This window comes from Molothrus ater, chromosome 3 (genome assembly GCF_012460135.2).
Source record: "Molothrus ater isolate BHLD 08-10-18 breed brown headed cowbird chromosome 3, BPBGC_Mater_1.1, whole genome shotgun sequence".
Taxonomy (NCBI): domain Eukaryota; kingdom Metazoa; phylum Chordata; class Aves; order Passeriformes; family Icteridae; genus Molothrus; species Molothrus ater.
In genome coordinates this window covers 68,374,085-68,391,248 of record NC_050480.2, presented here as the reverse complement: position 1 = coordinate 68,391,248, position 17,164 = coordinate 68,374,085, and the positions used below count along the sequence as shown (strand labels likewise).

The following is a 17,164-nucleotide window of genomic DNA, read 5'->3' as shown; positions in this document are numbered from 1 at the left end:
AAATAGATCCCTCTGTGAAAGCATTTTTTCAATGGCCAAGAGCAGTCAGAAAACCAACTTGAATGTTAGGAATGTTGAGCACAGAGAGAATAGATGATAAAGGTTTGTGTTTAAATTGTTTAAATATTGCCCTTGTCTTTACTGCAACGTGCCTCCTGCTGCCCTGATCTCAGAAAGGACACAGCAAAATTGGATAAGTTTCAGAAAAAGGTAATATAATTGATCAATCCCACAACAAGCTTGTTGTGTAAGAAGGAATAAAATTATACAGACTGGAATTCTTCAGTATAGCTACGTAAGAACAGGACAGAAATCTGAACTCAAGAGTTATTAGAGGGCAGATGTAGAAAACCAAACTATTCACTGACTTCTGCATACTGGAGGATACTGAGCTAAAAAGCTGCAGGTTCAACACAAAGGGAAGCAATTCTGTGCAAAATGTTCAGTTAATCTTTGCCTTGAGTACTGCGGTTACTCAAAGCTTACACACAAGCAAAAACACACAAACTAACTAAATAATAAATATAGATGACCTCTGACAGAGAAAGTCTTTCACTTGTGAATTTGTGAACTGAGAAAACAGAAAAGTGAAGGGAGGGGTATTTCTGTGAAAATGTGTGGTCTCCTCATTACACTTCCATTCATATATTCAGAGTTTTGTTTCAGAAATAGGAAAGATGATCGGAACTAAATAAGGTGACGACATACATGCAAAACTTCTGATTTTCAGGTTTATTTGGAAGGGACACAAATTATAATTGCAATGATTCAGCAAAATTCAGCAGTAATGTGAGTAACTTTTCATGTTTCTAATTAATTACAGGAAAATAGAACAAATGTAATCTCAGGCAGAATGTTGCTATATTTGGATTAGCATATTGATTCTTATTCAGGAAAAGAGTAGACTGAGCTAAGAGTCAGCTTCTGAGATTGTTATCCTTTGGCTAAAGTTTCTTTATTTCCTTGGAAGGAATTAATTTTTCCTCTATTACTAAAAGAAACATTCTGTTCAAAGTTTTATTATAATTATTACGTGGTTTTTTGGGAATTACAGGGTTTTTTTATTTTCATACTTTTTAAGTGGACTTCAGTCCCAAAATGACTTTAAATTCTCATTTCTGAAAGGCCAATGCCTAAAGAATGCTCTTACTGCATGGTAAAACAAGCTGGTTGTTTTGAAACAAAGATGCTGTAATATAAGCTTACAGCAGAAAAGTAATTCTAGTTATTACAGTCAGTCACACTTTAGAAAAGCACACTTACATTTTGCTTTCCCTCCAGCGTTTCTTCTTCTTGTCACTTTGGAGTCTGATTACAGGAGCTGCATTTTGAACTTCCATAGACTCAAGTCGGCCTACCACTGTCTGAAAATAAAATAAGTCTTGATTTAGTAACAATCAGTGTGGGAATCAGAAAAACAGAAACTTCCACAGACACTGAAGGATTAGATCTGCAGCCTTAGAAGAAGCTAAGATTGATGTAAAAGTACAATACACAGACATTAAGCAGAAAAATCATAAACTTAAATTTCTATAGTTGTAGGTGAGAATATGCCTTAAGTAAGGGAGAAACTGTACTGAGAAGATGGTGAAGGGTTTATAATGTAAGGGTGTGGTTGTATAGAGTAAGCTAAGAGTTTAGAAGTTATAATAGAAGTACACATATATAATATGTGTGCCTGTGAGTTAGAAGTCCATTGGATACAAGTATCCGCAGTGCAGTAGAAGTAAGTGAAGGTGATAGGTTAGAAAAGCAAAATAAATCCTGTGGCAACTGTCTATTAAAAATTATATATTGCCTTATAACAAAGAAACTTGTGACTACTCTGGAGCTATGGCTGAATGTTTGCTCCTCTAGAATCGATGTTTATCTGAGCAATAAATTGTTCTTAGCTCGAAAATAGTCCCATCCCTTCATTTCTAGCAGCAACAATGATAAATCAGAACTGCTTTTGTCTTCAGAAGGGCCCCTAAAAATCTATTTAAAATTGTAACTTATTATTTATAAAATGGCTATGTAAAAACCAAGGCCCAGTTTTTAACTCAGACTCATGCTAGTTATTGAGCTGAATTTTAAGAAGCTATTTGGTAGATACAGGCAGTGCAAAAGGCCAAATCACAGCTTTTCTGTCTCCTCATTACGCCGTGAATCCCAAGCCTACTAAAGGACAAGACCGTGAAGGTTCCCCCAAGGCAGGGCAAGTACTCAGAGGAGCTCCAATTGGAAAAAGAGGCAAATCTCTTTGGGAAATCAGATTAGGCAGATCAGAAGCAATACAACTTTGGATATTTTGAAAGTTTATTTTGAAAGGTATGTAAACCAATGTCTACCAATAAGAATCAGATGATATTTAAGTTTATTTGAATAGTTTCCTGAATGTAATATTGATTGAATGCAAATATTCCTGAAATGAAAAAGCAAATTTTGTCATGTTTGGGCTAGTTTTATTATAGGCCTTTGCCTTACTTGTAGGTAAAATGGTTGGAATCATAACATAACTTGACTGCATTTAATATAAATTTTGTCTTGCAACATTCACAGATGGATCATAAATGAGGAAATTGTATGTTCTAATGTTGCAAAATGACTGGGTTTTTTTCCCCATAGGGCCATTCATGGTAGAGTTAAGCATACACTGAAATAATAGCTTAGAGAATTATAATAATACAATTTATTTCAAACAGAGGAGAAAATGCAGGAAGTTTACTTCCTACCTTGTCAAAAACAATCTCCTGCCTAATTTTCAACCCCATACTCTAGGTTCTGATTTGAAGCAACTTTTAGTTATGAGACAGAGGATAAGATTATTTATCTTCAAAATTTATCATTGTAGGTTTTTCAATAGGAAGAACAAGTTGCTCTGTTACAAGCTGAAATCTAGACACAAGCACTCAGCAGAATTCTTACAAGAATCAAGGGTCTTCAACTACATTGCAAAACAATATCAAAATTAATAAAAATTATATTCCATTATGCAAAATATATTTTAGACACAAGTATCAAATATGCAACCAGTTTTGCAAATATACCATACCAAAAATATTTTAATTTCTCATTATAATTTACATTAATACAGATCAGAAAAAGCAGTGAAATCAGATGGATATAATACAAAAGTTTGTAGCCTGCCTGAAAATATTCTCATGTAGCATATATGTAAGCCTGGGAGCAGAGCAGTCAATCTTCCAATAGAGAAAGGAAAGCAAGTATTTCAAAAGTCATGTTTTCTAATAGTAATTTAATAGGTTTTAAACACAACTTAAAATTTTGCCATCAGGAAAACAATCCACAGAATTGAGAAATTATTTTCTAGTGAAGGTTAACTTAGCTGGTGCATAGTTTACTTACCTCCAAGACATGATCTGGTTCCTGACTTCCATCCACTTCAATAAGACATCGGCAATCCTGGTAAGCCAACAATCCCTGTTAAAGAACGTGCCAGTCAAATGAGTATAGTTAACCAGATAATGACACTGAGGCTCATTCTCTTTCCATACATATCAAAGGTTGGACTCCAGGGCACTTCAGCAAAATCAGGATTCATTGTTTAATGGTTTATAAAATCTTCTGGAGATTAACTTTTATGTGATGACAGATAAATACAGAGATAATTCCAAAACTGAAGTTACAATGGCTTCAGAAGATAGCTTAGAAGTCTTAGCTCAAATGCAAGAGAGCTAAAAAATACCAAGATACAGTAACATTTTGTGTATGAATTCAACTTTTAATTGTCTCACTACCTTAATTCTTTGCTGGAAAATGAAGACAATCTCAATTAATACATTTCTCAGAAATGCCAGTCAAGAGTCCAATGTTTTAATTTTGACTTCCAATTCCTTTAAAATTTGGACTATGTATTTTACTTTTCTTGCTTGAAATTTTCACACTATCAATAATGTCTTAGACTAAAAACCTAGCCCATGTTGGTTGTTAATGCCTCTCTCTGAGGACTGAGAACACTCACTCCATTCCTGACAAATGATGGTCTAACCTCAAGCCTAAAATGTCCTATTGAAGGTGACTTTACACCTTTGCAGGTAATCTGTTCCAGTTCTTCACTATATTTATGGTCACAGCTCATTTCCTGGCTCATTTCATCTAGTCTGTCTTCTATACTGTAAATTAAATCATCTGCTCTATCTTTGGTCGAAATAGATAATAACTAATTACTTCTTTCTAATACTCCTCTAAAGAGAAGATAATAGTTTGTATTTCTCTTATATACAATGGTCTTACAGTCTTACTAGTACATTCATATTATTTGAGTTTAAACAATAGCATTCAGTTTATTGACTTAGTTTTGACTAACTAAATCCCCTCAGTTGGCAGACTGTCTGAAGTACTGAGGTCTAGCCAATTATTTCACATGTTGCAGTTGTTCATTAGGTTTCCCCTCACTGCAGTATTCACATTTATTTCAGGTCATTTTAATCCCAACAATTTATCAAGACATCCAAATGTGTTCTCCAAATTTCGTTCTACCTATTTTCCTATCAGTGCAAACTGCACACCGTATAAGCTTTTTGTTTCAATTTCAATTTAATCATCTCAAACACTGACTGGGCCAATTGATAAAACCCTGTGTTCTTTGTATTAGTGGACCACTAAGCATCTTCACCAATATATTCATCGCTAGTCAACCCTAAGTGAACCCTACCAACTAGTGGAATGTGTTGAAACTATTGAAGTGTGGTATACATCCTAAAGTAATTTAATCTAAACAACTTTCCATTAGCTCACTTATAAGAAATCCACAAGAGATTAATGTGGAATGATTAAAGATACCACATTTTTTGTTTTCCCCTTCACAGCAGTAAGAATTTTGTTACTCTAGCAAAGACCATTACACTACTTTTACACAATTTTATCTATAGGTTTAACTAATCCATAGGGAAATTCAAGGTATAAACAGTAATTGTCAAGTGGGCATCAAACATGAAGATTTTGCAGTTGCTTGTACTAAGAAATTAAAAACAACAACAACAAAAACCAAAAACAAAACAAAAAACCCCAACAAAACAAAATAGAAAACATACAGTAATTCCACCTTCCTGAACACAACAGGGAAAGAAACTGTCATAGCTTCAGAAATTAAATAAGTGGCAAAAAAAACCTAATGGGCTAATTACTGTGTATATAAATCTGCAGGCAATGAAGCAGGTGAGAAAGGGAATCTATTGGAGTGAAGACAATGGATGCAGATTATTTATGGGATTGCATTTATGGGATTGCATTCTGGAATGGACTCTGGTAATGGTGATGAAACAATGGAGTCTTCAAATATTTCACTTACTAGATTTAGAAAGCATTTTTGGTGGCAGGTATGGTGTCACTTTAAGAAGTCAAAGTTGATTACTTTATCTTGACTGCAGAGTAGAAACATCACCTACAGATGACAACTTTGTATCACTGATTTCAGAATAAATTTCAGAATTTGGGGATACGTTGTAGCATGACCACCTCAATACAACAAGTTCGCAAACTAAAAAACCAATGAAAACAGTGCAAGATATTTTAAAATCTTTTGTTATGCATAATCATATTACTTTGCTTTTTCTTACTTCTAAATGAGGACGTATTATATCCTTGTATATTCCAATTCTTTTCTCTGCATTTTCAAGAAAATCTTCAGGCCTCTGCACTAGGTGATGAAAAGGTTCTTTTTTTTTACGTCGACCTTCTCCAGTCTGCAAAAAAAAAATTTCAAGACACAGAAATAATGTCTTAAAATAATTTTTGTCTTCACTCAAATTTTTAAAAAGTAGCTTCGGAGAGTATTGCAATGAGTATTAGTCCAGTGACTGCTGACCATGATCCTATTCTGATGAAGTGTTATTTCTATGAATGGAGAGCAGTGTAATTAGAAATTGGGTTGGTAAGTCTCTGCTCCCTATTATAAAAATTTAACCTGAATTCAAATCTAATACCTTCCTGAAAAAAAAGAAAATCCATTTGTAGTAGTGTAACACCAAAACCAGAAAACAAGTAAGTGTCCTGCAAATATTAGTAAAAAGTTGCTACAAAAAGTTAAGAATTCTTTTAATTTGTCTAGATCAAGCAAAAGGCAGTGTAGAGCCATCCTTCTCCTCCTGATACACTTCTAACTTATGGCAAGAAACAAGATCGGTGAATTTTGAGTCAAAGACTAAGCCCAGGTTAAGCTATACAATGATCAATATTTGCTGTCACTAAAACCTACTATTTAAGTGTTACCCCACATCTCTTAAAGCAGGACAGAAATGGAATTAAGATTAATTTTGAGCAAAATAAATTCATAAGATAGTACAGTGATATTTTAGAAGATCATAATTTTTTCTGCTTTGTCTAAAGTACACTGTAATATTTTGCACTGTTTAGAAATTAGCAATATCTACCTCATCTTCTTCTCCTTCTTCTTCTTCATCCTGCTCTTCTTCTTCTTCTTCTTCTTCTTCATCCTTTCTTCATCCTGATCTTTCTTACGCTTGTCAGTAACTTTAGGATCCCACTGGCTCCTCTGATATATCACCCCTGAATCAGGGTTTTGCCTTTGTCCTGATATTCTTTGGCATAACTCATGATCTGGACACTAGCAAGGAAAAATTAAAAGGAAATTGTGTTTATTGTACTGCTATAACATCTTTTTCTTGGAGACACATAATTTCTCTAAATTGGTCTACTAGTAACAGTATTTCATTATTGCCACAGTTATCTAGAATCTCCCTTCTTCCTTTGTTTTTGATCTAATGAAAATAGTTACAATTCTGACATATCTGTGAAAACAGCTTCAATCCCCTGAAATCAAAAGCAAAGTTATTCTTTGACTTTGAGGCAAGGATTTTTAATGTGTATTTAGTTTCAGTCCTCTTCCCAGAGGACATAGTGTTACTACATAAAGTCAAGAATTTAATTTTTCTTTCTGGTTTAGTTAGTATCACTCTTCTATTTGTATTGTTGCACATGAATCTATACAACACATATTCTCAACAACAGGGATTTCTCACTACATAGCATTAAAACAAAGACTGACTTTCTGAAAAAATCAAATCTGGCCCAAAAGCAGGACAAGAATACGTCTTGTTGATGTTTTAGGATCTTTCTGAGACTACAGAAAAAAGGTCTGAAGTAGGCATTCACCAACTTTCATTATGCATGTTCAAGCAAATTAAGTCTTAAGAGTATGGGATTAAACAAACACTGAGTTAAATCTGCAAAGAGATAGAGTTGGTCCATACCCAGAGGCTTAGCATCTGAAAAAACACATAGATGTGCCAACTAGAATCAAAATCCCAGGAAGAATGGAGCACACCACCAGAGGCTGACTATTTAGAGCCCATTCTGCACATTCAAAATAGAAGACAAAACGACTCTAGTTGATTATAAATAAAACACTGCTAGAGGAAGGGCCTGAAAATGTGTTCACGACTATACATATGGTTATTTTTTTCAGATGGAGTCTGGCACAGGTCAGTGTGGGCCAGCTAGAACCCCCCCCAGTGAACAGTTGAGCACAATCTGGAGAGTGGCACAGGCCTTGGGCCTTTCCCTGGGGGCAGTTTGGGCACTGCCACCCCATTCTGACTAACACGACAGCTTAGCAGTGTTTGGCCAAAGCAGCTGGCCCGAGGTCTGAAGAGATCCTCTTGCCTTCTTTTGCTTACTAATGTGGACATAGCAAGCAACTCCATTCATTTAAGTTACATTGAGAAAGTCCTCTAAATCCCACACTAACAATGGTTTATGTTTCTCTGCTTATTTCAGAGTAATTTTGTAAAATATCTGGTATGTCACATCACTGCTCATGAAGAAATTGAGATTTGTAAACAAGATGAATTAATAATTAAGCAGTTTCACAATTAGTGACTGAAAAATAAAACTATTTTCTAACTACTTTCTAACTTCCATATGTGAGAAGTTTCTTCCTGCATTACACAAGTGGCAAATTACATGTGTCAAAAATTCCATCATAATCATGTAATTCAAAGATTCCCTTTCTTGAAAACCTCTATCTTATAATTGGTGGAGGTGCAAAACCTGTAATTGCTGCTAAATTTCTAGGACATGTTCATTACCTCATCAATGCTTATAATGGAACAAACCAGCGAAACTCTATTCCAATATAAAGAGAAGAATTTATCATTCCTCAATAAATTCTGTACTCAAGTATACAGAGGAAAATATTATATTTGGCATGCATAGCATATGAGTCTACTAATAATTAGGAAAAATACTAGGAAGTTACTGAAGATGACATTACCTTAATGGTAATCAGGAAATCTGGTTTTAATTTTAGATTCCTTATTTTCTCTATTTGTTGTGGAATAGTCATGTATTCCTCCGAGAGAGAAGGAAATCCAGTAAGAACATAACCTGCCAAATACATTTAATTGAACATATTTTAAGAGGGTTTGTCAATTATAGAACTATTTATACTCATCTCCTTTAAACAATGCATGTAGTGGTACAATTTTAAACCACATACATGACACAACACTATTAAAGAAACTGTGCACTCATGTTTGCTTCAGATGAAATACAGACAAAAAAAGTGTATTGTTTTCAGCTTTATGGAGTACTCTCAACATATGTTAACTCAATTAAAAACATGTAGACATTAAAGACTATACTCAGACCACTTGCTTTATGCAGCTCAGACATTTTAGTGCCTAAAAAGTGACAAGCTTTCAGTGACCCGTTTTGCCACTAAAAGGCTTTATAGATGTGGGATTCACATTCTCTGAACAGAAAGAGATAATTCTCTCTCTCAGGCTTTTTCCTGGAGAAGCACAGAAGGAAAACAATTTTTATCTCTGTTTGCTGCTCCTGGTGTTTTGCACATGTGGAATGTGTGAGAAGATTGTTTACCTGAAGGAATTTTGTAATTGGATTCTGGTGAAGATTGTTTATGTTAATTAGCCTATCAGGTCCAAGCTGTGTGGACTGTCGGTCTGCAAACAGTCACGAGTTTTTTCAGTTAGTACTAAGTATAGTATAGTATAGTATAGTATAGTATAGTATAGTATAGTATAGTATAGTATAGTATAGTATAGTATAGTATAGTATAGTATAGTATAGTATAGTATAGTATAGTATAGTATAGTATAGTATAGTATAGTATCTCTCTTTAATATAGTTGTAATATAATCTAGTATAGTTTTAATAAAGTGAGTGTTCAGCATTCTGAAAAAATAAAACAAAAAAAACAAAAACAAAAAAAAACCCCAAACAAACAAAAAAACCCACCCAACTAGATATAAAAGGCACTGCAAAGAGTAGCCACTCTACAATTTAAAGCAATTAAACTAGGAGTCAAAGCTTTTTTCACAACCTTTAAATGTTTTGCCATCTAATGAAGGGAGTCTGAACCACTCTCCTGCCTCTCAGAGGCACTATGCACATGGTATACACATGGATCATTTGGTAAGCACCAGTTCACTCAGGATTCCCAGTGCTGAGTCCTATTAGGCAAACAGACATTGGCTCGACATGACAAGAGTGGTAATAATATGTTTTCCTAGTTTTACAGTGCTCAGCCCCACAGATGAACTTGTGGCTTCAAGTTCCTAGGAAAGTACTGTAACTACTGATGGCTGTATGCATGCAGGAAGAACTACTGAATAGCAACAAAATCAATATTCATGAGGCCAGGATGAGAGACTAAACAAAAATCAGGTGGATGTTTTTAGCCAAATAATGAGAATATTCCCTTAGAGAAACGGTGCACGCTTACAATTTTATGTGATAACATTTAAGTGCAAGTCTGGGCAGCACAAAAATGTGGCAGCAGTCTTTGCAAGAGGTGTTAGAAGTGAAGACTCCTACTTCTATAGAAGCTACAATCCATAGATGCAAGAGAAGAAGAAGATAACCAAGGGATAGCAAAATATAGTCATTCCTCTTGGAAATTAAAATCCTGGATTCTAAACTGTTGATACCTTTAGAGAATTCTAACTGGTAGTGAGGTGTGAAGAATGTGCACAGCCTCTGCTTATCAACACATCCCAGATAACAATAGCTGATGTGAGGGAAATGCAAGGGTAACATGGAAAACCATTCTTGGAGAGAGTGTTTGCTCCCAAATCAATAATGTGAGGAGGCTAAAAATCATTAAGTATATCTAAGGCAACTATCAACTAGATTAAAAAGTAACCAGGGGATTACCAAGAAGCTTTTGAGACACACTTATTGTGTACACTGTTTAAAAACTTGCATTTTACCAACACCAAAGGTAAAAAACCCAATCTTTCATACAACAGTTTCTAAAATCTTGAATGAATAATTTAAAGCAAATTGACTGAAAAAGTGACTAGAAATACTAAAACAAAAACTGGTTTTGGAGGTCAGTTCTAGTTGGTAGGAAAAATAGTGAGGATGTTGGTTATTCTATTCCTTGCTGCTTTGGGGCATGTGTAATGCAAAAAGTGTTATGGCTACAAGAACCAAACTTTATTCAACTTTACAGTCATCTTTACAGTCTCCAGGACGTCTGTGCTCCTCTGTGATACAAACATCTTCAGACTGATTCAAGGAGGGTAACTCCAATAACACAGAAGCCTCTTCATGCCTTTACCAAAGTCCTCACATACATATTAAGAGACTGCCATTTCTGCTGCTACCTCTTCCAGCAATTATTTTTAAAAAATTTCTTCCCTATTTCTCTTTTTTATACTGTTTTAAAAGCCTGGCTTCACCAGGTAAGACTGTATATTTTGCAAAACTGTTGAGTCATGTACTAGAAAAGAAATAAAACCCATTGCAACTGAAAGCTTAAAAAGCAGGCTAGTTTTTAGAGCAGTAGAAACTAACATTGGCACTATACCTGTCTCTCTCCTATAATGGAAATTTCAAATGAAAGTCAAAACAAGAAAAAGAAACTACATTTCCTTTTTACCTCCTTTCTTCTTGGCAGTACATCTGTTTCCTCATCAGGGAAGCAGATTCAGACATTAGCAAGATCTGCAGCACTTGTCCTGACACCCTCAATTCAAAATCTTTCCTCAAATAGTAGAGTTATAGCCACTACCATTACTATTCTCATCCATCCTACTCTGTGTGACAAAATGCAAAGGGAATAAACAATTCTGTAAGAGGAAAAAAAGCCATTATACTTCGCATTTTCAGTAATCTGTTTTCCTTCTTTTACATTGTTTAAAATGCTTAAAATGTTTTTGCTGATGGATTTTTGCTGATGGATTTTTGTTATGTTGTTGTTACAGAAGTACTGAAGAATAAAATATCTGTATTTTAAATCCTATTCTGAACAGATAACATTGTCAAATAAGAGTCATATCAACACTTAAAATTTTGGGAAAATTATTTTCTCAAAATCAACGCAGCACAGGATCAGTATGACACTTTCTGATCTCCCATACTGGTAAATTAATCCCTAAACACACTTTCAGTTTATTGATATTCCACAACCTGAAGAGCATGAGAAAAAGCTAGAATTGTATTTGAGCACCAATAGATTTTAAATGGATGTAAAATTATAAGTAGCACATTCTAAGAAGTTTAGGCTACAAATACACTTACCATAATGAGCAACTTCTGGTGACTCAATCATTTGCAGAATCATTTTTGTCACCAGTTCCTCAGGAATACTTTGCCCTTCACAAAGCAATTTTTGACACTAGGGTAAAATGCAAAACATAGTCTTTTATAGTAAGTGTTTGTTAAAAGTGTGAGAAAAATTACTAGAAGATTAGACCTTTACCTGAAGTCCATATTCTGATCTTTGTTGAATATTCGTTTTAATTACTTCTGAGGCTAAGGAAGCATATCAAACATAAGAAAAATAATTAGTACAAAGTATTTTCTAAACAGACTTGTACCTGCAGATATATATGTACATACACATACACACACAGGAGGATCTATGTGTGCTCCAAGCAACCAGACTATTTTGAATGAGAAGCCATTATACTTAGGGCCATTATTATACTTTGCCCATCCAGAACTGGTGCCTTATGGCAAGGACTGGGTAGGTGTTTCTTCCTACAATTTAACCCTGTATATACTACACAAAAACAGTTTTGTGTAGTATATACAGGGTTAAACACATGCACAACAGCAGTTTTGCAGGATTATTTGAACTACTTATTTAAATTCAATCAGTCTTACTGTCTTGTACTCCAGAGATGATTATTTGAGTTCAATCACTCTTTAAATTTAAAAACCAAGATTTAGAAGAACTCTTTAGACACACAAAATCATCTACTTTAAGAAAAGTGACATCCATCAAATTCAAAGACTGCCCTATGTCTCTGTGGATAGTGACATCATACTACAATGACCCTAGAAGTCTTTCACATTTCTGTATGGATTAAATAATCAGACATTTTATAAAAGTTTCCAAGAATGACTCTTATAGCTACATTTATATTACTAATAAACCAGGCCAGGGAAAGGTCCTGAATCCAGGTGACCCATGACTATATAGCCCTAATCTTTCTTCTCAAAACAGTGGCTGTTTTCCAACTGCTCCTACTAGGTTGCACATCCTACCTTTCATATTATGGACAGGTGTTCGAGAGAACAATGTTTGCCATGGGCCAAAACTGAGACAGGGAGTGTACTAATTAACAATACAGGCAACTGAAAATCAGCAATCTGTGTGCACACTGGCCCTGTTTTATTTATGAGTATTGACCAATTCACTGGATAAATGAATATAAAGTATTTTATCATTAATAAGATTGCAAACATCTTTCCTATCCAATAATTTTCTGTCGGTTTATTTTTAACCCAGCACAGGACAGATGTTGATACTACGGAGCAAGTTCAGTGGAGGACACCAAAACCAGCAGAAAATGAACAGCCTAGGAGAGGCCAAAAGAACTGACCTTGTCCAGCCTGGAGGAAACCAGACAGCTCTTACTGCTATCTAAAACTATTTATTGGGAGGTCACAAAGACACACCCACAGTCACCACAGAGCGCAGTTAGGACAGGAGGCAACAGACACGAATACAAACATTAGAAATTTGAACGGGGGTAATTAGGAAGCAATTTTTCATCAAGAAGGCAGTCAAACATTGCAAAGTGTTTTTCTGGGAGGAGGTGTAGTCTCCATCCTTGGAGATATTCCAGATTGAACTGAGCTGCCCTTTCTAGTTGACCCCGCTTTGAGAGGAATGTTTGACTCAGTCATCTCTGGAGGTCCTTTCTGAATGAAATTATTCATGTTTATGCATGCTGAATTTATTTGTTTCTTCCTTTTTTGATGTAGAAAATGAAAACAATTTACTAGCATAGGTAACAGTGAGTGTGTACACATGTGTGCATTCACTAGCTAAAAGAAGATTAAAAGAAATATCATGAACAAAATAAGAGAAGAGTAATTCCCTGAATTAGAAATAAGGCTTAAAAGCGCAGTAACTGAGATTTAGATTGGTTGCTAAGAAAAACTTTCTAACAGGCAGAGAGTGTTACAGAGAAAGACTGCCTAGACATTTTTTAAAACAAATTTGATGAACATTTGTCAGTACTGATTTAAATACATTCAAACAGAGTGGACTGGCTTAAGTACATTCCTTAAGAAGTACATTAATTAAGAAGAAGTGTGTTCTGATTTTGGCCTGATCTATGTCTTGGACCAGGTATTAATTTTTTTTCCTGCTATACAATACTATGATATAAAAATTCTATATATATACCTAAGCCAAAAGACCTCTTAATTGAAAGTGATTTTTACCATGTTACAATCCTAAATCTTCAAAAGTAAACGTACTTCATTTGATAAATAACTCTGTTTCCTGAAGTACACCCCCTTGTATTGGACACTGCACAAATAGAAAGGAAAGAGCCTCCTATTTTTTCATGGTCTGCACTGGAAAATGTCTGTACTCTTTGGAGTTGAATGAGTTGCCTCTGTGTGAACAAAAAGGGTCACAGGAACCCCCTTACAGGATCGGGAATAGAATATATGATTAAAAAAAAAAACCCACAGTGGTTTTTCTAAGCCTTTCAATAAATGAAAGACCACGATCAGTAATTTTATTTCTGGTAAAATGATTACTTGGTCTTATCAGAAGTGTTTGCTGCAATCAGAAACATATCCTTTGAATTACAGGGAACAGTAAAGCTATTGTGGAGCCAAAGCAATGTTCCAAATATAGCATGTGTTTACCTTCTATGAAAATGCAGTTCCATCTCTGTGCTAGTTTGCTAGCTAACGTTTTCTTTCCAGAACCCTTAAAATTAAAAATACACTTTTAAAAGAAAGACAGAACAAAACCAAACATGTAACACAATGAAGAATATATTTTCACATGATAAAAACAATGAAAATCTACCACTGGGATTAGGGCCTCTGAGTTACGCATTGGTCAAACACAAAACACTCTTTTTAATATCATCCTCTGCTTCATATTGCTTAGCATTGCTAATATGCTGCTACTTGTAGCTAATTATCTCCAAAGTCATTATACTGATTTTGTTTCTGTGTAACTCTGTGTAAAACTCAGCTATGATTTGACCACAAATTCCTATGAGGAACTCCTTAGGACTAAGATGTATTATCTTTAGCCTCTATGCAAATTATGATGGAAAGCTACTCAACCCTTTCTGAGTAGGATACATCGGGATAATATTTTTTTACTAAAACGACAAATGCTTAAAAACTGCTCTTGTTAGTCCACAAATCTGGTTAGATACTGACAAAATCTTTATAACTTACATGAATCCAGAGGAAAACCAACATAACTGAGAGCTACAAGGCTTCCAAGAGTGATTAACTGAATGGGATTTTGCAAAACTCACCATCTTCCACCCTTAGGATTGTGTCCTTTTTTTAGAAGGGCATATAAGAAGACCTGTTTTGACAGGACAATTTTTTTCCTTGATAAATTTCATGATAAAAAAGAGCAAAACTCAACAAATAAATTGCATTCCCAGTTAAGAGTTTATCAAACACTCCAGCCTACTCATACCTTACATCTTACAGGTGTGATGAGAATATATGTATTTGGCTTTGCTTTAACAGCACTATGTTTTTAATTCAAAAGATATATCTTAAATAGGATAGGTACTCTGCACATCAGTCAGATATAAAAGATATTACCATAAAAATAAACTATTTTGTTCCCTGCTTTTCTGGTAAGGTCTGTACAATTTTAACACCTTGTTATATTGACGTCAAGCATCTACTGAAGCCAATGGTTGAGAATATGAGAATGTTTTGTACTGTCTTTCAATGAACATCTTATGGTGGTTTGGTCTATGAAACATCAAGTTACCTTTCTCATTCAAGGTTAAAATTTTGATGTTCATTCAAAACTAGATGAGTTAGTTCACTGTAGTTTTCTGTTGAGCTGAGTGCACTCTTACAAGTGCATAAGACACATTATAAGGCAAACTTGTATCAAAAAAAAAAAAGAACTCTCTTCAGCAAACTGAGGCAATAATGCAAACTCACATTTGGGGGAAAAAAAGAAATCTGAAAAGTTTAGGTTTACAAAACATCAAGAGGCCACAAATTAGTTGAGAAAAATACAGACCTTGACTTATAGTTAAAAGGTAGTATAGATCCTTTTATCAGGACACCTCAGTGGATTTTGAATGTTTCCAAATATATAGGATACAATTTTGTCAAAGTTTTAATATTAAGATCTGTAATATCTCATTGCATGCCTGTAAGTCAGTACATTAACCTGAAGGTTATTTTACACCAATTTATGTCTTTAATATATCAAGTTTATTAAAAAATAAAACATTTTAATAGCATTGTTCTGGTTTTGGCTGGGGTAGAGTTAACTTTCTTCAAAGTAGCTAGTGTGGGGCCGTGCTTTGGATTTGTGCAGGAAAAAAGTGTTGGTAATACAGAGGTGTTTCTGTTACTGCTGAGCAGGGCTTACACAGAGCCAAGGCCTTTCCTGCCTTCCACACTGCCACACTGGTGAGGAAAATGAGGGTGGATAGAAGCTGGGAGGGAACACAGTTGGGACAGATGACTCTGACTGACACACAAGGATATTCCAAAGCACAAGGTGTCATGCTCAGCATATAAATCTGGGAAAGAGAAGGAAAGGGAAGTCCTTTTGGAGTGATAGCATTTGTCTTCCCAAGTCACCACAAAGCCTGATGGAGCCCTACTTTCCTGGGGATGGCTGAACATCGGCCTGCCCCTAGGAAGTGGTGAATTAATTCCTTGTTTTGCTTTGTTCATGTGCATGGCTTTTGTCAACCCATGTATTTTATCCCTTTTACCCTTCTGATTCTCTGTCCCACCCCACCAGGGTGAGTGAAAGAGTAAAAGGCTGTGTGGGGTTTTCTTGCTAGCTGGGGTTAAATCACCACAAAAATAAAAATAACCCAGTTGCCAACGTCAAAAGAGAAGAAATGTTTTGAGCAATGTGTAACTTTTAAGTACAGTAAGAACATTTTTAATCACAACTGACTGAAGGCAAAAACTGGTCTCATTTAATAAGACCTGAATTTTGACCATCCTCTGCAGGATTTCAAAAGTGGCAAAATCCAAAAAGTGGGTATTTGACCCTTTTGATAGCACTGGTAAACTAACGTTTTGAAAGGAAAAGTAAAATTATCAGAATATCTGACAAAAACACATCCATCAGACATCTTACTGGCTTTCCAAAGACAATTAAGCAAGTGGGCTTGGACAACAGAAAAGATCTTTCAGCTTCATCTTCATCAAAGATGTCTGTAAAGGGCTGAGCTTGTTTTTCCTCTTGTGAATCCATGTGTTTTCTAAAGCTAGAAAGAAAAAAAGAATTTGTTATAAAGTACAGTAGTTACGTGTGTGTAAAATTACCTTAAAATGGAAGTGAATTACAAGGTAAATGGATTTGTAAAAGAGAAAACTTTCATAAGAAGAAAAAGCATTTACAGAACACAAACAATGCACCCATCAAATGAGAGAAAATCCACTTATGAAAAAGAAAGGACTGTTGGAACAACCCCTGATCACAAGCTGTTGATGACTTCTTCATGAGTCTCATATTGGTTGTTGCTCTGTTTTGGTTGTTTTGTTGATTTTAATTTCCTGCTCCAATTACCACACAATTGTGACTTCTCTCTGGTCCCTGAAATGTGCCATGGGCCTCCCAAGACCTTTGGGTTTGTGCATCAGACACAGAAGGGCCCTGTCATGGTCAGTGGAACTACTCTCTGTGTCCAAACAGGCAGGTACACAGACAAGACTCTGTGGAATTAAATCACAGTTCTTG

General features: G+C 35.1%; 1 protein-coding gene across 1 annotated transcript in view; it reads right to left on the bottom strand.

Moving 5' to 3' along the window:
- The window catches only part of AK9 (adenylate kinase 9), a 59,312-nt gene that overhangs the window by 41,536 nt on the left and 612 nt on the right, over positions 1-17,164 (bottom strand). Inside the window, 11 exon segments of the mRNA XM_054514212.1 lie at positions 1,264-1,298; positions 1,301-1,364; positions 3,349-3,423; positions 5,562-5,687; positions 6,375-6,440; positions 6,443-6,568; positions 8,237-8,349; positions 11,512-11,608; positions 11,693-11,745; positions 14,107-14,170; positions 16,562-16,691. Coding sequence (XP_054370187.1) covers positions 1,264-1,298; positions 1,301-1,364; positions 3,349-3,423; positions 5,562-5,687; positions 6,375-6,440; positions 6,443-6,568; positions 8,237-8,349; positions 11,512-11,608; positions 11,693-11,745; positions 14,107-14,170; positions 16,562-16,678 — 936 coding nt within the window. The 5' untranslated portion in view covers positions 16,679-16,691.